This window comes from Oryza glaberrima, chromosome 6, assembly GCF_000147395.1.
Source record: "Oryza glaberrima chromosome 6, OglaRS2, whole genome shotgun sequence".
NCBI lineage: Eukaryota > Viridiplantae > Streptophyta > Magnoliopsida > Poales > Poaceae > Oryza > Oryza glaberrima.
In genome coordinates, this window is record NC_068331.1 from 3,011,453 (window position 1) to 3,037,174 (window position 25,722).

The window sequence follows — 25,722 nt, forward strand, 5'->3', positions numbered from 1 at the left end:
AGTAGCATATCCCTGTCTGCTGCAAATCCCTACAGGATTGCCTCAAAATCATTGCTTTCCATTGACCACAAGATCTTTAATTGCATTTTTTTTTCCAAAAATGCAGTAGCATGCATGCACCATGCAATGCAAACAATTGAAATCCCTGGACAAAATATCAAAAAACTTTCGGGTAAATAATCCTGACCTGTCAGATGATTGATGCTAACATGATAACATCCATGCACGCGTTGCGTATCAACGCAGATGATTCCATCTTCAATTTCCCATTTCTCCCTATAAATAAGTCGCATTTGATCCAAATTCGTCTCGACCAGCGTGCACTGCTCTCACCCAACAATGTCCATTTCCATGACGTCGACGGCGGCGGCGGTCGCCGTGGCGCTCCTCGTCGTCGCCGGCGGCGCCGGGCTCGCGGCGGCGGGGACGTCGGACCTGTGCGGCCTCGCGGAGATGGCGTTCGGCGAGTGCACGGCGTACGTCGCCGGAGGGGAGCCCGCGGTGTCGCGCCGCTGCTGCCGTGCCCTCGGCGACATCAGGGACCTCGCCGCCACCGCCGCGGAGCGCCGGGCCGTGTGCGCGTGCATCCTGTCGGAGATGCTCGCCGCCGGCGACGGCAGGGTCGACTCCGGCCGCGCCGCCGGCCTCCCCGCCGCCTGCAACGTCCGCGTCGGCTTCATCCCGACCAGCCCAAACTTTAACTGCTTCAGGTAAATTACAAGAACTCCCCATTACGCTTCAAAAAATAAAAACATTTTAGAATTCCTTTTTCTTCATATGAGCTGATTTTGTTTTCAAATTCTTTTGCAGGGTTCGTTGAAGAATGAACAAAGCATCAACACATGGAGGAGTTACAATTTGAAAACCATTGCAACCTTCAAGCTTTACATTGTTCTTAAGTTTCACCATTGTTTGTGTTTCATCTTAAGAATATTATAAGCAATACATTCTCAATCTTCAGTTCATCAGTCTCTTTCGGCTTTGGCTAGTGCAGCTTTGCTTTCGTGAATTCTCAAGCATTAATGATGCAGTTTTGAGCTTGGTTTGTCCTAACCCAATACACGCGTCACCTGGAAATTGACATTACACTTGCACAAACCTTCACTGGGCCTAACAAGTTCGGCCCATTAAACCCAGATGCTATCTGGGCCTCACGTGCCGATTAAACCTGGCCCAAATGATTACTTAGACCTCATCAAGTTGCGTCCTTTTCTAATCATTTTTCTTCAAACTATTTTTTTCTTGCAAAGTTGCAAGAAACCGCAGAAATCAAACTTCATTATGAAATAAGGGCCTGTTCACTTTGATGCCATTTTCAGTCTTATCAAATTTTGGTAAAGTTACCAAAAAAGTTGCTACATTTAGTTTGCTGCCAAATTTTAATAACTATATAAGAAATCATATCAAAATTTTGGTATGGTAAGGTTTTTTTTTCATCAAAATGAACAGACCCTAAGTATATGGTTCCGTAGTCCGTACAGTTTACGTACAGAAATGGTCTTCCAGCATTATGGTTGCGTAATTCTGAACTTCCTTCGGCCCAAATTCATCAAGATATACAGCAGCCAATGTTGTACAGGTCAATTTTCTGCTTCTGTCTGACCTGTTCCATGGATAAAATTTGTCGTTAGGAACAGTTAGTCAAAATTATTATTTAATGAACATTATTTTTCCCAGATTACTGGGGAACTATAGTGATAAGCAGCAGTAGTAGTACTTTGTGCTCACCTGTTGATAATAATTAATTGAGCAGGTGATTGCTCTGATTAAGATTGGTACTTGCTCCGATAGAGAACTCTACGGATTATCTTTGTTTGTTGGATATATGTCCAATACTCAATGTTTACTTTTGTAAGGTGTACCTTAATTTGGCACTGCCCAAGAAAATTTTGACAAGTACTCATTTTCTTTAAATGTTTGATACCGTTGAATTTTAGATATAAGTTTGACTATTCATCTTATAAAAATATTATCTATATGACTTATATTTTTACACATTTGCATACGTATTTTGATTAAGACGAATGGTAAAACATGTTTAAATGTCATCAAATATAAAGAAAAGGGAGGGAGTAATCGATCTCTCTTCCATTCTTACAGCATACTGGTAATAATTACTAGTATAAAACCATGTTCAGACATATAGAGAAAATTGGAATATGATTCTCTACCCAACATATGCATAAACCTGACTGTTGTTATTCCAAAGTTACAAAGCTAATTTTGCTTGGTTTTGAAAAGAATTTGCAAAGTTAATTTGGACTTCAAAATCCACCCTCCTGAAAAAAAAGAAATCCATGGGTGGAATGAGAAGTTGAAAAGAAAAATCTTTTGGTCATGTGCTTGCATGGTCTCAGTCAACCAAAGACATTTTCCCTATATATCTTTACCAATCTCTCCCAGCTTGCAAGGCATCAATCTTGAAAGCTCCTCTCTCTTTCTTCCTCTCTCGTCGTCGTGTCGTCGCCGCCGTCGCCGGAGATGATGAAGCACTTGGTGGAGTCGGAGAAGGCGGCGGAGAATGCCGGGCCGACGTACCGGAACGTGCTGGCCAAGGACGCCGGGCTTCTGCGGCCGCCGCCGGGGGTCGAGAGCTGCTGGGACGTCTTCCGGTGGGTGATCGCGCGGTCTTCATTTCTCAGCTCCGGCGATCGCCGGCGGATGGCCGGAGACATGCAGCTCCATTTGTTTTTGTCATTCATAGCCTGATTCGATCGGTTTCTTGAATCGTCTTCGGATAATTTTGCAGCAATTCGGTGGAGAAGTACCCGGACAGCCCGATGCTCGGTCGCCGGAGAGTCGTCGACGACGGCAAGGTGATTAATTCAATATTTCTTTTCCCTTCGTTTGAACAAGAATAATCTTTCATTATTTCACATTGGTTTCTGCTCTAGCTTGTAGCTATAATTCTCTCTTCTGCCTTCTACTTCTACAAAATGTATTGCTACTTTGATCATTCCAAGCACCACTTTATTATTTCGGATACACATGTGGAGTAAAACTTAATTTTTTTTTTCGGTTTAATTAGTTCTCTAATCTGTATAGTTCATTTGCAGGCAGGTGAATATGTTTGGATGACTTACAAGGAGGTTTATGACGTTGTGATGAAACTTGCTGCCTCCATTAGCAAGTCAGGAATCAGCAAGGTAATCAACTTCCCAGATGAAGATTGCCTCCTTAAAACTTTTGCCGGCAGTAACTTTGTTTTTTTTATTAAAAAAAAACGTAATGCATTCAGTAACATTTAACTGAATGGAAATATTTGTTAAGCAGATCTTGATTCCAAAGATACATAGTAGTAAATGAATAATTGGCAATAGTTTATGGCTCAGGTTCATTGGATATATATATTTAGATCATCATCAATGGCCATTTGTGCACGTCTTGATCACCAGCAGTTGGTTAGCTGCAAACCTGAGCCAGCTGCCAAATTTAATATAATGTGAGCAATTCATGAGATTGTGGATGCATATGCATGCTTACCATGAATTTTGGATCTTACAAAATCTTGATAGTTTTTAAAATAAACTGCGCAGGTTGTGCATCAATCAAACAAAATTGGATTATTTCAGATATGTGAGTTGACTTGGTAGTAAATTAACCATTAAGCATCAGGAAAGGCTTATTTATTTTGATTCGTTATAAGCATAACTTAATTAATTTAATCTTAAAACACAGTAACTTGACATTGCTGAAACAAGATTTACCACCAGAGATGAAGAGTTCCACTCTTGTTGTCATCAGGATGATGACAGAGGCACTCACAACCATAACTTTGGCAGGTTGTGAGCAAAAGTCCACTGTTTGAATCTTCCAAGGTTAAAAAGTCTGAAGTCTGAACAATTCATTACCTCCAGGAGAGTTGAATTGATCATGTTCTAGAATTTGGATAGCTCCATTGTCATGTACTAGTATAACCTGGCATCTTTCAGTTCAATCTCTTTGGATATCATATTCCACAATTCAGAAAACATTCAGTTTGTTTGAAAAGTAATTGACTGAAGAATCCTCTCATTTGCTGATGAGTAGTACTATGTTATTGGATGGGAACAGTTGACTAGTTCAATCATTTTAGATTTTACCATTCAAATGTTATCAAACTGAATAAATTACCAAATTTCAGGGTGAAAGCTGTGGCATCTACGGCGCAAACTGCCCTGAATGGATCATCAGCATGGAGGTTTACTTCAACCATAAATTACTCATCACTCATGCACATGACCAGTTTTAACCATTAAGTTGCATGAACAGTTTTAACCATTAACCTTAATCTGTTACTCTGATCTGACCATTTTCAGGCTTGCAATGCACTTGGGGTTTCATGCGTGCCTCTCTATGATAGTCTTGGTAAGCACATAAACGCATGTGCAATTCTATAATTGATGAGAATTCTTTTAACCATTCTTGAAGAGTTCAAGATACCGATAACCATAAATTAACACTTGAAAGTACATCTACCTCAAGGGTAGTAAAAAGAGCTCAAGAATTAAGATTAGCTCTTCCTTTTCTTCTATTTTTTAATATATTTTTTTTGTGTTTCTGTTCTAGGTGCTGGTGCAGTGGAGTTTATCGTGTGCCATGCTGAAATCCAGATTGCTTTTGTGGAAGAGAGAAAAATCGCAGAGGTAATTCGACAGCTTTTCCAGTTTTTTTTAACTAGAAAAAATGCATGTGCGTTGCAACGGGTAAAGTCTATTTTAATATTATTATTGCTATATAGTTTAGTTAAGATGAAATTCACTGTGTGAGTTCGCTTGGATATATACTCCTCCGGTTCTATTTTTAATTGACGTTTTGGACAATGACACAGTCTACAAGATACATCTTTGATCTTACTTTTCTATTATAATATATATAATAAATAAATGCATGTTTACTTTTATTATAGTACTTTAAAAGACAAAATATGTATATGTTGTTCTAGTTCCTTTAGACTGAATATTTTTAAAGTTATTGATGGTCAAAGTTATAAAAGTTTGACCTCAATCTTGTCCAAAACGTCAATTAATATGGAACCGGAGAGAGTATATTATTAGAAAATCATGAGCTGCAGTTAGGAGTCTGATCGTCTCAAGTTTTTTTAAATAGATTTCTTATGTGATTCCTTATGTATTATCAAAAGTGAACGATCTTAAAAACTAACTCAAATGTGGAAATGTATTTCCAAAAGCAAACGAACTTAAAAAATGATTCATACACGGATGACGTACCAAAATATCGGCAAAAACATCTTCAATTTTTATAATAGTAGAGATAGAGAAGAGATAGGCTGATTTGGAAGGGGGAGAAAATGTAATTTGGGCTGGCCTTTCTTCATCTACGGCCCATATAATCCCAATTTGGCCCATATAGTCGATCTACATTTGGCCCGCTTTATTTAGTCTTGTCTCGGCCCGGCCCAATAAGATCCCGAGCATAGGCCGTTTCGCCGGGCCGACGGACGGCGAAGCGCCGGTGGCATTTCCGGCGACTCCGGCCTAGCACGGCCACGCCGCAGTTGCCCCGCGCCGCCGCGCACGCCGGAGCTATGCCTCGCCGTGCTCCGGCGATAGGCCGGCGCGCTCTCCGCAGGTGGCGGCGCTCGTAGCGGTTTGCCCCGCGAGAAGGGGGGGGGGGGGGGGGGGGGGGGATGGGGATGGGCTATGGTGGTGGTCCTGGCCGCCGCGTTGCCCCGCGTTCGGCCGCGCGCGTCCTCCCGATCGGCAAATCCGCGCAGCGCGATGAATTCTGCAGGTTTTGGTTTTGCTCTTTTTTTTTTTTTTTGCGCGAGTCGAGATGATCCGTACTCATCGAATTTATAGCAAATGATTGGGAATTTGGGATGGCTAGTTCCTCTGGTTAATCTGCTCTGCTCTACCTTTTTTGGGCGAATTCCGATTCGCTTAGTGTGTATCTGTGATACAGAATATTAGTTTGTATCTGTGATACAGAATATTATTCTCGTTACTCCTTTAGTGTTGGAGTATTAGTCTTTGCATCGTTTAGTTCCTGGATTGTACGTGCTCCCTGTTGAGCGAATCATGTAATTCGTTGAAGCAAATACAGGATTTTATTCCATTATTGAAAAAAAAACTGTGATACAGAATATTATTCTCATGTATCTGTTATTTGAGATTACTGAGTAGACGCATATGCAGAGAGTGTTTGTAATCATTAAGAGACCACATGCTAAGCTGATGCAATATTCGTTAGAAATTTATGTAGTGCTGAACTACTGAGAGCTCTCGAGCTCTCGATTGTGTCTCGAATGAGGAAATAGTTGAGTCCAATTGACCAAATAGCGTGAGATGCAGATGGGTGTTTTGGGTAATTTGACTAGGGAGAAATCTGTATGTGGCAGTGCTTACTATGGTTGCTTTAAACTTGAAAGTATCCTAATTCTTGTTAATGGTTTTAATGATGGCAGCTCTTGAAAACTTGTCATGCCACATCAAAGTATTTGAAGAGTAAGTTCATTTTATACCCATAATTATATCAATTAGTCGATTCCCAATCACTGGAGTATATGAATTAACTTTTATTTTCTTATCTTTATTTAGCAATCATCAGCTTTGGAGGTGTGACAAATGACCAAAAAGAGGAGGCTAAAAATCATGGGATGTCCATATTCTCATGGGAGGAATTCCTGATCATGGTAATTTATAAATTGTTTCAACTTACTTAGTCCTTTATATTGGTATAATTCAAGATTATATTGAAGAATTAAACTTGTCTGACTAATAATGTGTTATTTACCAGTTATATGACATGCTACCGAACCATTACAAATTTACAAATGAACTTGTCTGACTTTTATGCTTATAGGGAGGTGATCATCATTTTGATCTTCCTGAAAAGAAGAAATCTGACATCTGCACAATAATGTACACAAGCGGGACAACTGGAGACCCTAAAGGTGTTATGATATCAAATGAAAGCCTTCTTGTTAACATCACTGGTGCTGATTGCGTGACCAGGTCTATCGGCGAACCTGTGAGTGTAGAATATATTTGTATTCTGTAATAACCATTGCTATGTACTATCTTGAATGAATTATGCAACTCATTTTATTTGCCCTCCATTGCTCTTTTGCAGTTTGATCATGATGATGTTTATATGTCGTATCTTCCACTGGCTCATATCTTTGATAGAATCTTTGAAGAATTATTCATTTCACACGGATCAAAAATTGGATTTTGGCGTGGGGTATGATTTATGGATACTCCTTGTTTCTATTTAAGCTTTCAATGGATGCATACTCAAATAGTGTCATATATGTATGTAGGACGTCAAGCTGTTGGTCGATGACATTGCAGCTCTAAAACCAACAGTATTCTGTGCAGTTCCACGAGTACTTGATAGAATATACTCAGGTAAATTCCAAACGTACACATTTATAGCTAATATCATGTTAATGTCCACTAGTTGATTTCCTTGTATGGAAAATGGAACTCAATGACTATACATGTCTCAGAATTTATTTGTCTAATCAATTTATCTGATACCCTGCCATATTTCTGTTCATGATGTTAACATGCCTAGACTACTATTATTTTCATGGTCTCATTATTTCTAAATGCATTAATAAAATTTTCATATGAAGTATTGAAGTGAACATGTGAAATATAAAAATATACTATAACAATAAGGTCCATAACAGTTTACTGGAGGCCTTACTTGAAATTATTTCAAAACTAGCTCTTTAGATTGAAAATTTTTGACAAGGATGCATAAGGGAACAAACCAGAAACTGTTAATTGTCAAATATGGTGGAAATGTTTTGCAAGGATTGATCTACTAGCTACTGAACTCTGCGTAAATGAAAGTCCTTTAATGTAGAAATTCAGTGGAAAGTTGCACATAATGTCTAGCTGTACTTGCAATATTTTGTCCTTAACTAATATTCGATGCATTTTGTTTATGTAGGTCTTACAGGAAAGATCTCGTCTGGTGGCATACTGAAGAAAGCTTTATTCAATATTGCTTACAAGCTGTAAGTCTGGATATGACTATACTGAGAACTCCTTTTACAAGGCTTTCCAAAAAGAATTTCTTTTACAGAACTCTTGAGTTGATGGATTGGACAATATAAGTTTCTTCTGATATTCTTATGTCCTTTGACCTTTTCTGAACTTTCATCATTTTTTTCAACTTATTTGTTCAGTTGATTATGTCATGGTATGATACAAATTCTGAATTAGTCATAATTATCAAATGAACAGGAAACTGGACAGCATGAGGAAAGGAATTAAACACGAGAAAGCAGCTCCATTTTTTGACAAATTAGTTTTCAGCAAGGTACAATTAGCTAGTTCAGGAGCATTTTTTTTATCTCTTCATCAGATAAAATTTAGACTGTCAATGCATCTTCATATGTATATCATTGCCCTAACTTAGTGTTTATCCTTTAGGTGAAAGAAAGACTGGGTGGAAAACTACGTTTTATCGTGTCTGGTGGTGCCCCTTTATCTGTAGCAGTGGAAGAATTTTTGAGGGTTGTGACATGTGCAAGTGTTGTTCAAGGCTATGGTATATGCTTGCTTCACCATTCAATTCCTTTAGGAAGTATTTAATCAAGCGCTTCATATGTTGGTTGATATAGTAACACTTTTAAATAAAATTATGAAAAACCAACTTCAGGGCTCACGGAAACTGGTGCGGCGTCATTTGTTGCAATACCAAATGATTTTTCCATGGTTGGGACTGTTGGTCCACCAGTTCAGCATTTGGATGCACGTCTTGAGTCAGTTCCAGAGATGGGCTATGACGCTTTGTCGAGCATTCCTCGTGGAGAGGTATGTGTAAAAGGAAGTGTTCTATTCTCAGGATACTACAAAAGGGAGGATCTTACACAGGAAGTCATGATTGATGGATGGTTCCACACAGGTTAGCTGTTTCTATAATCTCTGGGACATGCTAGTTGACTATAATGGCATTATTTTTTTCAGATGATGACTATATGCCAAATACCATGTATAATACAGGGGATGTTGGCGAGTGGCAACCAAATGGGTCCTTGAAAATCATTGACAGGAAGAAAAATATATTCAAGCTTTCACAGGGAGAATATGTTGCAGTAGAAAATCTCGAGAATGTGTACGGGGTTCTCCAAGAGATAGATTCGGTAACTACTATACTAGCTACTCACTTTTTCAGGGGATCGTCTCAAATTTTATGTTTCTATCTGATATGAGCCTTTTTTTTCCCTATTGTATTTCCCATATTTTTTTATGTTTGTTGAAACAATTGATGAATGTATACAGCACCTGATCTGAAAAATTAGATGAAGTTAAAGTGTCCCTGAGTGGGAAAAAAGGTCTTTATAGCATAATCTGCTGATATCACAATATGGTTTTAAAAGCACCAGTTTAATTTTTTTTAGCCCTTTAGCGTTTTGATTAAAATGCATATCAAACAGTAAATTCTTATGAGCATCTAACTGAACCATGTCATGGCACCTGGCTTACATGCTCAATAGCACTAAAACTACACAAAAATGGAAATAATGGCTTCGCCTCAAAATTGTTTACTGTTTGGTAGTGTCTCATGTTCATTTGGTTCTAACCATTTTAGAGGCTATATAGTGCATGTTTGTTTGGAAATGTGATGCACCTGACTACCCAATGCATGAATAATTGAATCTTTTTTTTGGGCAACGTTTTGTTTGTAGATGTCTTGTTTTTCATTGTATCTTCTAATCTATTTCAGATATGGATTTACGGAAATAGTTTTGAATCTTTCCTTGTTGCTGTCATAAATCCCAACCAACAAGTTCTTGAGCATTGGGCTGAACAAAATGGTATCTCTGGAAGTTTATCTGAATTATGTGAAAATTCAAGAGCTAAAGAATATATTCTTTCAGAACTCACGAAGATTGCAAAGGAAAAGAAGGTAAAGTTTTGTGGCATGTAAACCCTACAATTTTCTACGCATTTCAACGGGGTTAGTATTTTTAAATGTTTATATATTTTTTACCTTGCCAGCTGAAAGGCTATGAGTTCATAAGAGCTGTACATCTTGACCCATTACCATTTGATATGGAGCGTGATCTTATAACCCCAACATACAAGAAGAAACGACCACAGTTGCTTAAGCACTATCAGGTTGGATGCCATACCAAAAACAGTTTGTCTGTTCTGCAATTCCATTCTTTGTCATCACCATCATTTCTTGAAGTCTTCTAGCTAATGCAAGTTAATATAATCTCTAATATATTTATTCGTGCATTGTTTGTTCAGGGAACCATTGACGCACTCTACAAGATGGCAAAGTAAACGAGCAATGCTACAGACAATTGAAGAAAGGCTTCACCCATTCATGTAATCTCACCATGTTGGTATATATATAAATCCAATTCACATGTCATGTACCTAACCACTCATAAAAGACTGGAAACAGATCATAGCCTTGTCTTTCTTGTGCTGAAATGATTACTGTCAGAAACGGTGTGACAGGGACTGTCTTTTGTTAGATCATTCTGTTAAGTCATCCTATGTTTTGCACAACTTAATTATTACTACTATTCCCTTAGGCTAGAATCTCATTCTGTGCATGTACTACTACTATTTCTGATTGCTTAGCAAATAATGATAAGAAAAAAAGAGGGGGGGGGGGGGGGGGGGGGGGGGAACTATTCCTTGTGCGGCTGTGACCCACAAACTCCCTTTTCTTGGGTCAGCACGCAGTCGTAAGCACAAGCTCTGAAGCCTCTGCGTCACTGTCATCCATCTCCTGCTCTACACACGGAAACAGGTTTGAAGATTCCTGGTCAGTTCTTCCAACCTTCTAAGTTGACCTCTCTTTTGCCAATAGTATTGTGCTATTCTCCTCTTCTTTGATCCGTTTGTCCAGTAGCAATTTGGAGTGGAGGGTTGACTGGTCAGCGGTCAACACTGTCTATATGAGCTTTTGAACTTTCCTAAGTCCACCAAACTTTGCCAAAAAGCAGTTCTATGGTGAGTGAATGCCAACACAAAAGATGCTACTAGTTGGTATCAAGCTTAAAATGCAACAGAGCATGTCATTATCCCAGTGAGAATAAGCATACCACATCAGGCTCCAAATATGTGATTGTTCTGGAAGGCATCGCATTAATACCTGCAATTTCGATGTAATATCCGTGAGCTTTGGAAAAGGCTGGAGCTAATTAGATCATCACACTTGTTATCTTTTATTTTCACAAGTCAAAAGTTCTGAGCTTTTGGCATGGTAGCTTAATGCTTATGGTGAATATGACATTAATTAAACAAAAGAAAAAGAAAAGCCTATGCGTGTTCCCTTTTCTTCCTCTATTTTCTCCTTTGCAATGGAGATTGGAGCTCCTTTCTTGGAAACTCTTGTGTTTAATTTCTACACAACCAACTGAATCAGGGGGAAAAACAACAAGTTGACTTACAAAATGGAATCGAATAGTCTACAAAGTAGTAAAGCTTATGCAATTATGCACTGTAATATTCCCAAGATAAATGGAACCAGATGAGATTAATTGACATTAAAAACATAAAGTAGATCCATACTACTCCAAGTAATGCTTTCTTCTTTCGCAAACTACGAACTACCATAGTATACGATGTCAAGTTTTTCGGCCGGTACCGATACCGGGTGTACTTAGCAAATTCCTCCTGATCTCCCAGTAATAGCACTAGTACGATGATGAGTATGACCAAAGACTGGTCAACGGGGAGCAAGCACCCAGGAAAATAAAAGGAGAGAAATACAAAGGGAAAAAATAAGAATTAAACTTTGCATGGTTTCTGTTTGGTCAAACTTCTCTTCCTCTTACCAGCATATCATATCTCCCCAAACCCAACTAAGTTCAGAGTTCAGACCTAAGACAGCCATGGCCACCGGCCTTAAATTCATCTGTGCCCATAACCACATCTCTGATCTCTCTCCATGAATCCAACCCTAGCTTAGATCAATAATGTCCTTGCTAAGCTATCTCCTCCAATTCTGCTTCTGAATTTCTCCATTCTTTCCAGCAAGCTTACCAAAGCAAGCAAGCAAGCAGAGAAAGAACCGATCACCATTCCATTTCGCTTCTCTCCCAGTTCACGCAATCTTGCAGTGTTTGCTACATGGTAGGAAGTGAATAAAAAGACCTGATATCTGTCAGAGCTTTGTTTGTCGTCCTAGATCACTAATTTTTCAGAGTTTCAGACTTTGGGAGTTTGCTGCTGCCGTCTTGTTGGTCGCCTCTGCAACTTCTCTTGTGTTTCTCTGAACTTGCCATGCATGATCCTTCCATTGCTCCTGCCTGCAAGCTTGGCTCTTCAAATCTGCCATTGCAACATCGATCTTGCATTGCTTGCAACATCTGAAGTCTGAATCTGCAAGCTGATTGATCCAAAGCTACAAGAACAATCAGCTTAGCTTTCGCGTGTCGTGTCGTGTCCAAGAATTGTGCCCCATGGACGGAGGAGACATCCACCTGCTGCTGAGCATCCTCGCCGACGGCGAGAAGCAGGCCCGGCAGCTAGGCGAGCCCGCCGCGGCGGCCGACGACGAGTACCACGGCGGCGGCCGCGGGGAGGAGTACTACAGGGGCGTGGCGCGGCAGCTGCAGGGCACGCTCGCGAGGGCGATGGGCGTCGCGAGGGCCATCGAGGCGGCGGCCTTCGCCGGCGGCGGCGGCGGCGGCGGCGCGTCGGGGTCGCGCGGCACCACCGGCGACCGCTCCGACTCGCCACGGTCGGCGGACGAGAGCTCGGGCCGGACGGCGAGGGACGCCGCCGTCGCGCAGCAAGAACGCCACCATGACACGATCAAGAGAAGGTGCGTGTGTGTGTTCAAATTCGTCTAAACAAAAAAAAAAATCTCTCTCTTTCAGTTCGTTTTAAAATTTCTCTTTCAATTTGCTTTAAAATCTCTATCACTGTCTCACACACACGTTTGGCATTTTGGCCGTCGTCACATCACTTTAAATTTTTTTAAAAAAAATGGCGCGAAACTAAGGACATGCCCGCCACGCGTAAGTCGCCACTTAAGCAAATTGAGATAATGGATAGAGTATCTGAAACTGAATAAGGATAAAATTCGTGTCACCCTTTCTAAGCCCCTATTTGTGTACATGGTTGGACTTGTTTAGAGCCTTAAACTTTTTTTTTGTTATAAATCTCTTGCCTTAATGTTAAGAATGGCTCTTATCAGTCCAGCTACAGTCTATAACTATAAGTCGTAGACAAATTAACGAAGTAATAAAAAAATAATATTCCCTCTGGTTTTTAATAGATGACGCCGTTGACTTTTTCTCACATGTTTGACCATTTGTCTTATTCAAAAAATTTACGTAATTATAATTTATTTTGTTATGAGTTGTTTTATCACTCATAGTAATTTAAGTGTGATTTATATCTTATACATTTGCATAAAATTTTTGAATAAGACGAATGGTTAAACATGTGAGAAAAAGTCAACGGCGTCATCTATTAAAAAACGGAGGTAGTATCTAGGTAAAATTTTACAAGTCAAGGCTAAAAAATAAACCTTGGTAAAAAAAACTCAAAACCAACTCTAAAATTTAATTTGCTAAAAAAACTAGGTTTAAAATCAAGTCACTGTTTTTTTTCTTTTTAGCAAAAAGGGCAAATGATCTACCTAATGCGTTATGGATGTAGATGAGTATGTATGTCGTCTCTGTGTTGTATCATGGTGCAATGTGAATTTTTTAGCTTCCAGTTCCATATGTTTTTGGTAGTTCCAAAATATCGATGTCTCCGGTTAATCAATGTCAGGGGGAAAACCCATTCGAAATATCATTGTGACTCTAAACAGAGGATATTTAATTTCCTAAAAAAAAGGCTATTTAATTTGTGGTTATTTGCTTAAATATAAAAAGAACAAATTCCGTTTTCAAACCAATCATATGCAACCGTCAAAAATATATTTGAAAAGGACCTAACCCCAAGGACGGGCAATGTAGAAATCCATGTCATAGTTCTTTGGTCAAAAGCATGGAAACAGTCATAATCATAAGTGGAAACAGTCATAATCATAAGCATACAGCTGTACTGAATTATTAGAATTTGCCTGAGTCAACCTAAGGAAAAAAAGGAGTCAAATATCATTGACTGACCATTTGGTATAATTTTCTTGGCTCTAAATCATCATACAGGAAGGGCCTGCCAAGATGGACAGAAAAATTCAGAGTGCCAGATGCAAGTTTGGAGGCTACACCAGATGATGGATTCAGTTGGAGGAAGTATGGTCAGAAGGACATCCTTGGTGCCAAATTCCCAAGGTTAGCTCAACATATCATTTTATACATGTTTTAATTTAAACCTTGGTAATTTTAAACATAAGTATATTTCTAAATATTTAGATTGGATGCATGAAAACATATTATAGGTTTAAAAAATATTATAATAATTTTGTCAGGATTATTATTATTTTGAATAAAACTAGTGGTGAAAGATCAATTTTGAAGACTGTAAATACCCAAAACAGCTTGTTTCTTGACGGGAGGGAGTTAAACCTACAAAATTCATTCCCCACAAAAAAAAACCCTACAAAATTCACCATTATTTGAAGCCCCCATAGTTCCAAACACAAAAATCGAATCATTTTACAGCCTCATGGCTGACTCTACGGTTGATAAGCTTAAAAAAAATCGAAGCAGTCGAAAATAATTTATGGGTACAACTTTTATATAAGTATATTTAGTGATTTAAAAGTTAATGATGAATTACTGATAAAACATGATATTTTTTAAAAAATAAAGTTAAGTTTCAATTTTTATATTTTGGTTGTGGTTAACAAACGATAAAAGCTTTTGATTGGGAAACCTAGTCCGAGCCCAATCGATTTATCGTGGCAAATTCATTTCTTAAAATTGGGTCAAAATTAACATTCTCAGTTTTTTAAAGCTTGTGGGCCGACAAAAAGAAAGTAAAAAAATGAACGGGCCAGATGCATGATCTGATGCCTCCTGTCACTGACACGTGTCGGATGGATTCGCAGGGGTTACTACCGGTGCACGTATCGCAACGCGCAAGGCTGCCCGGCGACCAAGCAGGTGCAGCGCTCCGACGCCGACCTCGCCGTCTTCGACGTCACCTACCAGGGCGCCCACACCTGCCACCAGAAGCAGCGCCGCGCCGCCGCCGCCGGCGACCAACCGCCTCCGCCGCCGCCGCAGGCCGACCCGAGCGTGGAGCTGCTCGTCAACTTCAGGCACGGCCTGAAGGTGGAGACCAACGGGCTGGCTCCTCCGCCGCCGCCGCCTCCGACGACGACGACGAACTTCCACGACGACCAGCACTTCTGCTTCCCCTCCATGCCGCCGTTCCACGCCGGGGTGGGGCCACCGCCGCCGCCGGACGACGCGCTAGGAGGAGGAGGGTGTAATAATTTCTCCTCGCCGCCGTTCGTCTCGCCGGCCGGTTCGGCCGCCGGCGAGAGCTACTTCTCCATGGAGCACTCCTACGAGCCACGGGGAGGCGGCGGCCACTTCGTCATGAGCCGAGGGGACTCGTCGGAGCTCCACGAGGTCGTCTCCGCCGCCGCCTCCTCCTCCGCCGTGGTCGACCCTGCCGCCGCCGGCGGCGGGTTCGACTACCCGCTGTACCACGGCGAGGTCGACCCGCACCTGCCGTTCCCGCCATTGTTTGGCCACGCTTCCATGTACGGCCAATACAGAGACGCGTGATGAACCGTGCCACGTGTCACCTGACGTGGCTATGATTTTCGTTTTGTTAATTTGAACTTCCTTTTTTTTTTTTGTATCTTGATGACATGATAGACAGCAGTATGCATGGAGTAGTAATCAGTTAGTTTGTTCTTGTTTTATTTGTTTAGTGTTGATGAGTCGTTACATGACACTTGTTAACTATTGAGGATTTTAGAGTCACTCAAAGAGGATTCTAGTTAAGTTCTAGTCCATAATCAGTTCTTCCTTTTGGAAACCTTATAATTTGAATTTGAGTTTTGTGAAGAAGTATTGGATATACGTCACTATATTGGTGAAATGGTGAGATGTCATGGAATTAATTAGCAGTACAGTGCACACAGTTTCCTTGTAGTTTTGGACAAATCCCTTGTAGTTCAGTGATCTTTAGGAGTACTTATCCAAACTTGATAGATCACAGTGACCTGATTGTATGAGAACAGTATATTCCCTATTGGTTAACTGCATTCAGTGAGCAAAGCTGGTCACTTTCACTGTCAGTAATGCATCATCCATGCAAGTGTTCAGTTGCAGGCTTCCCAGGTTGATTGAAAACAACTGCTCAATCATTCATTGGATAAGATTAAGTCCTTTCAGGTGACACTGTCCTACTGAACATTGCACTCTGACAGAGAGTCATCAGTACCTACAAGAATGTATCCCCCCTCTTTTAGAAAAAAAAAATCAATATTTTAGTTTGATTTTGAATATAGTCACATTCATAACTATAAGTTGTGACACGGCCTCATCTTTTGACTTATGATTATACTTATAAGCTAAAATTTGAATTTTGAGTCTTAAATTTGGAGTTGATTTTGAGGTTTTTTCATCGTACTTTATTTTTTCGATTTTACTTTTAGATCGCTAAGAAAACGTATATAAAAGTTTTATTTATAAATTATTTTTGTTTGTAAATATAACGTTTCGCTTATTCCGTTAATAAACGAAACGATGGCCTCCACAAGTATTTTTTTTTAAAAAAAAAGATGGATGGAATACACAAGAAGATGCATGAAGAAAAGGTTTGGCAGGAGCAGGGACCCTGATAACCTGATCAATTAGTGGGTAATCATCTTCCCTCTACCAAACGGCACTAAGTTGTAGTGTTATGGTAGTGGACAAGATAAGCCTGAATCCGGCAGCCTGCTTCCACAAAAAGATTGTTCTTCAGTAGCAGCAAGATTCGGCAAGCCTGCGTGACTGCCACCACAAGTTGCTCCCTTGCTGTGTAACCTTCTTTAGGCTTAATTAGAGGTAGCCCCGATTATTTCTAAGCAGAAACGGCAAAGATGTTGTAATCACACAGTTAGGGGCATGTTCGGTACAGCCCAACTCCTAAATTTAGCTTCAGGAGTTGGGTCTAGAGTGGAGTTGTGGAGCTGCCTAAATCCAGCTACACAAGTTTAGTTCATTTTGTGAGAGAGCTTCACCCAGCTCCACTCTCAGTTTTGGTGGAGCTGAAACTGTTTGGCTGAGCTCCAGCTCCAAGAGGGGTGGAGGTAGAGCTGGAGCTGTGCCAAACAGACCCTTAAATACCCATTAACAACCTGCTAAATTTAGATCAGTATAAAACACGCTTCTAATTTTACCGTGCGCTGGAGGCTGCAAAACCCATCGGATCTTATTCGATTAATGCCCCTAAAAAGTCAAAGGTATTATTCCACACTTATCACTACAAAAAGATTGAGAGAGATTTAGAGATAGGAGGATTGAGAGGGATTTGGAGAGAATTAATTCTATGACTATTGAGGTGTGAAATTAATCCACCTTAATCCTCTTATAATCCCTTGAGGGTTAGCTGAACAATGAAATTTTACTATTTTAAATGTGTTGGTTGGGGACAAGACCACTATAGCTTTGTGCAATCTATAGTTATACCATTGGCGTATGGACCACAATAAAATAAGTCGTCTATAAATAGTGACTCAAAAAGCTTCATTGGGGTTGAAGAGAGATTTTCAACACATATATTAAATAAGAAAACATATTAGTATATGATTAATTAAGTATTAACTATTACAAATGTGAAAAATATGTTTATTGTTGTGTTAGAGGTATACCACGAGGACCTTCGGCCGGGCCTACTGAAACCAAGGACCTAGGCGAAGGACTCAAGCCGGAGGCACGCGACGAAGGCCGAGAAGGCACCCACATGGGCGAAAGCCACATGGCGAAAGCCGTGGCATGAAGTACACGGGCTTCACTGAGTGCGGACCTTGTCAGAGGGCCATACGGTGCGAAGACTGTGGGGCGAAAGCCTTAGCACAAAGGCACGGGTTTCGCCAAGTACCAAACCTCATCGGGAGAAGGCCTAGCGGGCCATCGTGTCTTCCAGAGGTTTCGCCAACAATTGGGCCTAGCCACTTAGCCCATTAGAGGCCCATACATGTAAATTCTCTATAAAACCTAAACCCTAATGATGGAGGAGTCTGTAATAGAGCTATAAATAGGCCCCTAGGGCCATGTAACAAGGGGATCTAAAAAATTTTTACTAAACAATACAATTTTCTTTTCTTCCAACCATTGTTGAGAGAACCACGTTTTTTGACGTGACGCAGTTGTCTAAAACGACAACATGTTGTTTTCTAAATAAATTTCTATATAGAATTTTTTTGTTTCACGAAACATATCAAATGTGAAAATGAGGAGGTTAACGTTTGGAGTTAAGATTAGAACAGGGTCTCCAAACTTCAATGTCTTCATTTTCCGTTAGCATATTTTTAAAACTGTTAAATGGTGTGTATTAAAAAAAATAAGTTATATATAAAAGTTGTTAAAGAATCAACTAGATTATTTTTTTCAAGTTTATAACAATAATACTTAATTAACTATGGGGTAATGAATTTTCTCATTTCGCGTGCGCTGTAAATCTTTCTCCACCATCAGGCCGGCGATCTGGCTCCGTTGGTTGGACACCGTGCGGGTAAAAAAGGGAGGCGCCGAGGCGGAGGAGGACGGCGGGTGGGCGCAGCGCAACGGCGCAAGTGGCGAGAAGGAAAACTCGTGCTTCCGCCGCGATTTTCCCCCCACTTCCACCACTAGACTATTTACGTCGCCCCCGCCTCGGCATCGGCCTCGTCCTCCGCCTCCTCTGCCTCGGCACGCGAGAAGGCGAACGAGAGAGAGAGAGAGAGAGAGAGAGAGAGAGAGAGAGACACCGCCAGTAGCAGCAGCAGCAGACACTGCGCGAGAAAGCGAGCGCCAAAGCACAATAAACTAGGGAACGCGCCGCCACGCCACGCCACGCCCACCACCCCGCGCCCGCGCCCGCCGAGACACCGCCGCGCCGCGCCGCGTGCCACGCCACGCCGCGCCGCGCTCAATTCCCCACCGCCACCGCCACCGCCGCCGCCGCCCTCCCCCTCTTCTCCCTTCCGGGTTTTTGCCTTTTTACCGCCCCGCTCCGCGCCCCCCCCCCCCCTTCCCCACGCCGCGCCGCCCTCCTCCTCCTCCGCCTCGAACCGGGGCCGCGGCACCCCGGCTGGATCTGGGCCCGAACCCCCGATGGCGTTCGGCGGACTCGCCCTCGCGCTCGCGCTCCTCGTCGTATCAGGTAATCGATCAATCAATCAATCCCCTCTCCTCTCGCCCTCCCCCGCCGCGTGCGAATTTGTGGTGGGCGGAACGCGCTTCGGTTTTTGGTAGGATCATTCCGTGGAATCATCGCTGCGTTGGGTAGCTATGTATGTGTCTGCGCTGATTTGCGCGTGTCGTTTTTGGTGTTTCGTTTGTTTGCAGTGAACTTGCTCCAGGTTGCGAGCTCCGATGGCGACCACGCGCGCTGCGAGGGGGTCGTCAAGGGCTGGGCGGCCTCGGTTGCGGGGAGCGAGGGCAAGGATGGGGACAAGCTGAGCCTCAGGGATCTGCTCTTCTTCCTTCACATTCCTAGAACCGGTGGCCGTACCTACTTCCACTGGTACGATGGGGACATGCATAGTAGCTTGTTTCATCGTCATCAAAGGATGTGTGCATTTCACTCATGCTAGTTGTTTTTGGCAGCTTCCTGAAAAAGCTGTATACCAATGCTGAGGAGTGTCCGCGATCCTACGATAAGCTGCGGTTCGACCCCAGGTAGAAAAGTTTGTTCTCTGTTTTTGTTCTATTGTATATTTGTCAAGCTTTATGTTGGCCAACCAAATGAGAATTAAAATAAACTAGATTGTCTTTTGTGTATTACTAATATTATTACTTTACACTATGTACTATCCTATTCAGATTCAGACAATAACATTCCCATGGATTAACACGTTTTCTGTGGTTTAACACTGATTTAGAGTATTCCCATGTATTGGAATAACATTCTTAGTGCTTATCTGACTGAAAACAGTAGATATGGTTTACCTTTATACGGATTACCAGGCATTCAATACATCTTGAACAATGTAATCAACAACTTATATGGCTATCGTGAACACGTGTCAGTCATGCGAGAAAATTGTGATGGACTCAAGATTGATTGTTCAATTAAAGCATCTGATATGTAATTATCCACTAGTATTTGCTGTACAAGTTGAGCGGCTTCATACTCCTGTTTATTTCACATGATTCTGCAGTTACAATTAATAATGATGTTTTATATATCTTTGTGTCAGCCATCCTGATTGTAAGCTGGTTGTTAGTCATGATGACTATAGCTTCATGTCCAAGCTGCCAAGTGAGAGAACTTCTGTTGTCACAATACTAAGGAACCCAGTTGACCGAGTATTCAGCACATATGAGTTCTCGGTCGAAGTTGCAGCCAGATTTCTTGTGCATCCAAACTTAACATCTGCAAAGTTAATGACTAGCCGTGTGTTAACAAAATCTCGTGCTGTAAGTACATTGGATATATGGCCTTGGAAATACTTGGTCCCGTGGATGAGAGAAGATCTGTTTGCCAGGGTATGTTTACTTATTTCAGCCAAACCTTTTGCTTAGTATCATCCTTTTCCACTAGTAGGAAAACAACTAGGACAAACTATCAAGCCTGCATTTCTAGATATTGAACCTTTCTATGCCAATGTATTCATCCAATATCAGGTTCTAGAAGGCGCACCTTAAATCTAGTCTTCACCAGAAGCAATCAAACAAACACACATTGCAGCAAAGATAAAGTAGTTGATCCATTCTAACAGTAAATTGAACATCTGCTGCATGGAGCAGACTATAATCAAGCCTCTCTTTAATTGAACCTTTATATGCCAATGTATTTATCCAACATCATGATCCACAGGTGCATCTTAAATCTAGTCTTGATTAGAAGCAATCAAACAAAAACACATTGCAATAATCTAGTCAATTGAACCTTTGCTACATGGAGCGGAGACTATATACTTGAACCTTGGAAGCCATCTAGGACATGCCAGTTTCCCAAGAATCAATTTTATTTAACTCGAAGTATCTAAGATAATGCTTATGCTCCAGTGTTTGAATAATAATAATTTAAGATTTTGTCAGCAGGAAGGTTTTGACTTTCAGGTGGGATCTCTTAAGCTTTTGTAACACCTGAACATCGGTTTTAGTGTCATTGTCCCGCTATTAGTTTACACTTAAGTTGATGTGAGTGATCAGGAAAATAGAGTTCAGAAATATTTGGAATCAACACACACATATAATTACCATTATTATGATGATGTTTTCATTGCCTGATGCCTATACTAAACCATTTTTGCAATAATATAAAAGCATACTGTTAATTTGGCAGAGAGATGCTAGGGGGATTGATAAAGTGAGAAGTAGCCACAGGGTTAATGCATATGATGTGGAGGATATGGTTATGCCACTACACCAGTACATTAATGATCCTGTTGCGCATGAAATCATTCATAATGGAGCTACCTTTCAGGTATGATGACTTGTCTATGCTGTTAGTTGGTCACTGTCTCTAATGCATCTCTCAATGTGTTGGAAACTATAAACTTTCTTTGTGCAATTGCTTTGACCCTGAAATATTGGTCTGCCTGCTAACAAATCACGCAGTAATACTTACTGTGGTGGTGAATTGGTAGTGCCTATCGTTAATTGCATATCTTCCTGATATGTCTGATGAATGTTTCATGCCTATGAAACTTGAAAATTTAAGTTAGACTCCATGAAATAGTAGAAAAATGTGACAAACTTAGAAATTTTGATTAAATGCAAAAAGTTCTTTTGCATAACCATTGTGCAGCTGTACTCCTTTTTGTTCTTTTGCTTGTTGGGACTTGATAGTAAAATTTAGAACAGTGATGGTAGTGCTGTAGGTATTGTCTAAATGAAGAAACTTATATCCATGCCATTCTTTTTAATCTACATTCTTTCTGTTTTTTATCATACAAGACATAAACCACTTCATGTTATTTACCAGTTGACAGTAGACCATGTCCTCGCTTGTTAAATCTCAACATTTTTCACTCTGGCTGCTTTACCAGTGGCAACTTCACATTCCTTTTTTCTTTTGTTTTTCCTTTACCCCTTGTTTGTGAATAACATACACCAACTATTTGACAAGAGTCCTTAGGATAATAGCCTATTTGGATAGAATGACCAAAAATGTGCATTGTTTTCTCTCATTGCAATTCATATGCCCTATATATGCCATCATCCAACTTCCTAGCAAGAATCAACAACTTGTGTGTTTAGAAATTTAATTGCAAATAATCAGTAGAACCACCATGTTATGTGCCCAATCAATTTGTACGCTACAACTTTTATTTATACAAAATGCTGTCTAGATGACTTCCCTGTCAATTTCAACAATCTGGTTGCTAATTTGTTTTTGTTTTCTCATGTTGCAAGATTACTGGGCTAACAAACAATTCTTACCTCAGTGGAGCACATGAGGTTCGGCACTGTGTCAGAAAGCACCCTGATCTTGGTCATTTTGTGCTTCAAGTTGCTAAGGTATATACTGAAGAGATGGATGTTGAGAAAAAATGTAGATGTGTGCATTTAATTAGTCAAAGCTCATGAACCACTATTGAACTATTGGATATCCAAAGCATCACTGCATAATAACTAATTGCCATTATTATCCATAGTAGATGGGTACATTATTGTATTAACCATGTCATATCTATTTACTAATCCAAGTTAGATTTCATACTTCCTACCAAAATGAATGCCATTATTTCAAACACAGAGCAGGCTGGACCGTATGCTATATGTAGGACTTACAGAAGAACATGAAGAATCTGCGAGGTTGTTTGCTCATATGGTAGGAGCACAGGTGCTTTCACAATCTGGAGCACTGAACTTAGATATCAAGGACAATCAGCCCACTGGAAATGGTAAGAGACCTCACAAGCTTGCAGCCTTACCCCTTTATGTAACATACTTTCAGGAAGCATACTTATGTAGTATTTATCTACCTTTTTAAGACTGAGGGACAAAGCCCAGCTAGTTTTATCTATAGAATCAGAAAGACAAGAGAATAAAACTGAAGGATCAGATTGTCTGGGTTCCAGCCTATCCTGCAAGACAAAAACAGTGCAATACAGTTACAAAGAAGTTAAATGTCAGTACATAACAAAACAACATAGAAGCTAGAACTCAACAAAGCTCAAACAAATGGAAATAAGTTACTTGTTAACTACTCAGTGCATAAGTAGCAGATGCACGCCACGTCGTGTGGACTCTGGAAAACAATGTTTTGTTAAAGCTGCAACTCAATAGAATAATGAATAAATAAAACAACAGCACTCATGGAATTGTGGTACGCGTTATGTCTATTCTTGGCGTATGGTAATCCGTTTGTGGGATATCATTGTGCAAAAGCAAATTACTTAGTCTATCTTACTTGTTCTCACAGACTCTCACTCATCCACGCTGGACCCAGAGGACGAAGAAACAAATGAACATCTGGTAATAGGGTGATTAAGCTTTAATCTTTACTTTGCGTGTTAATTGGTTTTGCACAATAAGGTGGTCTGAACCTTTAAATCTCCACTCATGTTTTTGTTTTGAACTTTTGATAGAATAGCACACATGGTTCGCAAAATAACCGAGCTCTGAACGCTGCAGACACTGTCAAGGACGATCATGGAAAAGGAAATGTAATACAATTACACAAGTTGTTTGATTACTAACGTATACATTTTAAGTTATTATTAATTTGTGATCTTACTGTGGTGTTATTGCTGATTCCAGTTGACTGTTGGTAAGTTGATGGAAGCTTACGAGGGTTGCATTTCAAAACTGCGAAAATCTCAATCTAATCGTCGTAAAATCTCTCTCAGAAAGGTGGAAGGAGCAAACTTTTCGAAGGAGGTGAGAACCAGAGGGAATGAACTTCCTGTAGTTTGTAGATTATTGTTGTCTCAGTTGGACCCCATTGTCGTTAAACATATTATTTTTATCATAAGTTTTCTTATTCTGTTTATTGCATGTCCTAGGCTACTGTGCCCAAAGCCACATTTGTAGATAGATAATATCTGGTTATGGAATATATAATTCTGTTATATAAGCAAGCTCTGTTTACATTTAGAGTGTGCCACCTAATTAGAATATTTCAATGTTGACATTGCAAACGCCGAGGTTTAGTGAAGATTGCATATTCTGTTTTCAGGCACGACGGCAGGTACCAGAGGCGGTTTTGGAGCAAATCATCTCACTAAACAGCCTTGACATGGAACTATATGAGCATGCCAAGAAGATATTTACACAAGAACATCTTATGCTAAAAATTCAGCAGTCCACGGTCATACAACACAAGCAATTGACAGATCAGAAGGTTTGTTCTTCAATTATCTACTGTATTTTAGTTTGATAACCTTTCCTACTAGAATTCAGAACCTCAGAAGTTAGAACATGTTTGCTGAAAGTATGAACACCCTATGTGATTCACATACACCATTGTTATCAAAGCATTTCCTTGTTTTATGCTCTCTAATTGATTTTATGTAGTATATCCATCTATTTTCTGTGTTTCATCAATGAGCATGGCAAGGGAGAGAATAGATAAAATTAGGTAGACTGTTATTCTACTTGGCATTACCTATGTTTGAGCCCTCTGCGTCTCATAAAATGATGATACTTTTAGCCGCACACTGCTGGGTGGTATGGTATGTATACATTGTCATGCCATGGCCATGCCTAAAAGCCATGAAATGGCCCCTTTGGCCACGTCACTCTTGGTATGGAGTGTATACATACCCAAAGGGATTGCTTCATGGAAAATAAGTTTCAGAAGGTTTCTTTTGAATATTTTTAAATGGGACCTGGTTTCTCCTAGCTAGCACTCGTTTTTCTCTCTTAAGCTAATTGTACTTGCTTGCTTCATAAACGTCAGTATGGAAATATTTTGGTATTTGTGCTCATTTTTCACAAGCATTTATTCAGATTTTGTCTTTCGTCTCGTATATTATTTTCTGTAATGTAACAATGTCCGTGATGTAATATTTCTCAAGGTTTATCTAATCTTATAATTTTTTTGGTTCTCTTTCAGGGCTGGATAGAAATGGTCTGCAGTTCCTGGAGTTGCTCTCCTTGGAAGGTTGTACTATTTGGTCTTGGGGTCACAATAACCATCGCACTTATCATACTTGCTTTAACAACGAGAAGAAGAACGTTTAAACTTAAGGTCTGATACTCTGATGAAGATCAGGAAGTAGCCTCCCGATTTTGATGTACAGCTTGATACTGCCCAGAGATTAACCTTCGCTATTCCCTCGGGCAAAGATGTTAGCATGCACAGAATCATCACATATACTCCCAACCATGTTAAACCTGGCTCATTGGTAGGGTGGTGGCTTTTACCCGATGTGATCAGTCAATCGACAAATTTTAGGCACTTGTCTATTCGTATGTACATTTGCCTTCTTGACCTTAGGTTGAATTCTCTCAAGGTGTTGGTAGTTGACAAATTGCCTCAGATGAGCAATGAAACAATTGACTGTTTTGCTAGAAAAAGAGAAAGAAATACAAGATGTCACTATGTCAGTCTCAACTAACAGGCATGCCCAGATGAGGTGAGCACGACACAAAGATGTCAGTCTTTAACTCTTAACAGGCAGTCTCAACTTAGAAACGCTGCAGGAGATAACGGGAATGTATAAATATTTTCTCTATACTGCTATTTGCATCGGATGTACTGTAAGCCAAACAAGATTTTCTACTTTACA

General features: G+C 40.4%; 4 protein-coding genes across 4 annotated transcripts; all 4 read left to right on the forward strand.

Annotated features, from left to right (window-relative positions):
* The first annotated feature begins 176 nt into the window (after positions 1-176).
* Positions 177-963, forward strand: LOC127777902 (non-specific lipid-transfer protein-like). The gene is made up of 2 exons (XM_052304527.1): positions 177-710; positions 811-963. The coding sequence occupies exons 1-2, from the start codon at positions 340-342 to the stop codon at positions 818-820; spliced, it is 381 nt and encodes a 126-aa protein (XP_052160487.1). The 5' UTR covers positions 177-339; the 3' UTR covers positions 821-963.
* Positions 964-2,425: 1,462 nt separating this feature from the next.
* LOC127777900 (long chain acyl-CoA synthetase 4-like) lies at positions 2,426-10,508 on the forward strand. The gene is made up of 19 exons (XM_052304525.1): positions 2,426-2,612; positions 2,750-2,816; positions 3,057-3,146; positions 4,124-4,180; positions 4,299-4,347; positions 4,549-4,625; positions 6,407-6,446; positions 6,540-6,634; positions 6,805-6,972; positions 7,075-7,185; positions 7,265-7,352; positions 7,906-7,972; positions 8,202-8,277; positions 8,391-8,508; positions 8,620-8,865; positions 8,964-9,103; positions 9,688-9,870; positions 9,963-10,082; positions 10,218-10,508. Exons 1-19 carry the CDS (start codon positions 2,482-2,484, stop codon positions 10,251-10,253), a joined length of 1,959 nt encoding a protein of 652 aa, XP_052160485.1. The 5' UTR covers positions 2,426-2,481; the 3' UTR covers positions 10,254-10,508.
* A 959-nt stretch (positions 10,509-11,467) lies between these two features.
* LOC127777901 (transcription factor WRKY19-like) lies at positions 11,468-15,900 on the forward strand. Its single transcript, XM_052304526.1, has 4 exons — positions 11,468-12,059; positions 12,139-12,753; positions 14,093-14,218; positions 14,938-15,900. The coding sequence occupies exons 2-4, from the start codon at positions 12,389-12,391 to the stop codon at positions 15,623-15,625; spliced, it is 1,179 nt and encodes a 392-aa protein (XP_052160486.1). The 5' UTR covers positions 11,468-12,059; positions 12,139-12,388; the 3' UTR covers positions 15,626-15,900.
* A 2,700-nt stretch (positions 15,901-18,600) lies between these two features.
* Positions 18,601-25,715, forward strand: LOC127776209 (protein-tyrosine sulfotransferase). The gene is made up of 12 exons (XM_052302570.1): positions 18,601-19,196; positions 19,382-19,559; positions 19,643-19,714; positions 20,236-20,524; positions 21,327-21,467; positions 22,400-22,504; positions 22,743-22,890; positions 23,412-23,464; positions 23,578-23,655; positions 23,750-23,869; positions 24,168-24,332; positions 25,047-25,715. Exons 1-12 carry the CDS (start codon positions 19,148-19,150, stop codon positions 25,185-25,187), a joined length of 1,539 nt encoding a protein of 512 aa, XP_052158530.1. The 5' UTR covers positions 18,601-19,147; the 3' UTR covers positions 25,188-25,715.
* The last annotated feature ends 7 nt before the right edge of the window (positions 25,716-25,722 follow it).

Excerpts from the sequence above, each read along its gene's own strand:
- LOC127777902 (XM_052304527.1), top strand. The coding sequence starts at position 340 with ATGTCCATTTCCATGACGTCGACGGCGGCGGCGGTCGCCGTGGCGCTC.
- LOC127777900 (XM_052304525.1), top strand. The coding sequence starts at position 2,482 with ATGATGAAGCACTTGGTGGAGTCGGAGAAGGCGGCGGAGAATGCCGGG. Across the intron at positions 4,181-4,298 it reads AATGGATCATCAGCATGGAG|GCTTGCAATGCACTTGGGGT; the intron begins GTTTACTTCAAC and ends GACCATTTTCAG. Across the intron at positions 4,626-6,406 it reads AAGAGAGAAAAATCGCAGAG|CTCTTGAAAACTTGTCATGC; the intron begins GTAATTCGACAG and ends TAATGATGGCAG.
- LOC127777901 (XM_052304526.1), top strand. The coding sequence starts at position 12,389 with ATGGACGGAGGAGACATCCACCTGCTGCTGAGCATCCTCGCCGACGGC. Across the intron at positions 12,754-14,092 it reads CATGACACGATCAAGAGAAG|GAAGGGCCTGCCAAGATGGA; the intron begins GTGCGTGTGTGT and ends ATCATCATACAG. Across the intron at positions 14,219-14,937 it reads CTTGGTGCCAAATTCCCAAG|GGGTTACTACCGGTGCACGT; the intron begins GTTAGCTCAACA and ends ATGGATTCGCAG.
- LOC127776209 (XM_052302570.1), top strand. The coding sequence starts at position 19,148 with ATGGCGTTCGGCGGACTCGCCCTCGCGCTCGCGCTCCTCGTCGTATCA. Across the intron at positions 19,197-19,381 it reads CGCGCTCCTCGTCGTATCAG|TGAACTTGCTCCAGGTTGCG; the intron begins GTAATCGATCAA and ends GTTTGTTTGCAG. Across the intron at positions 23,465-23,577 it reads AAGAAACAAATGAACATCTG|AATAGCACACATGGTTCGCA; the intron begins GTAATAGGGTGA and ends AACTTTTGATAG.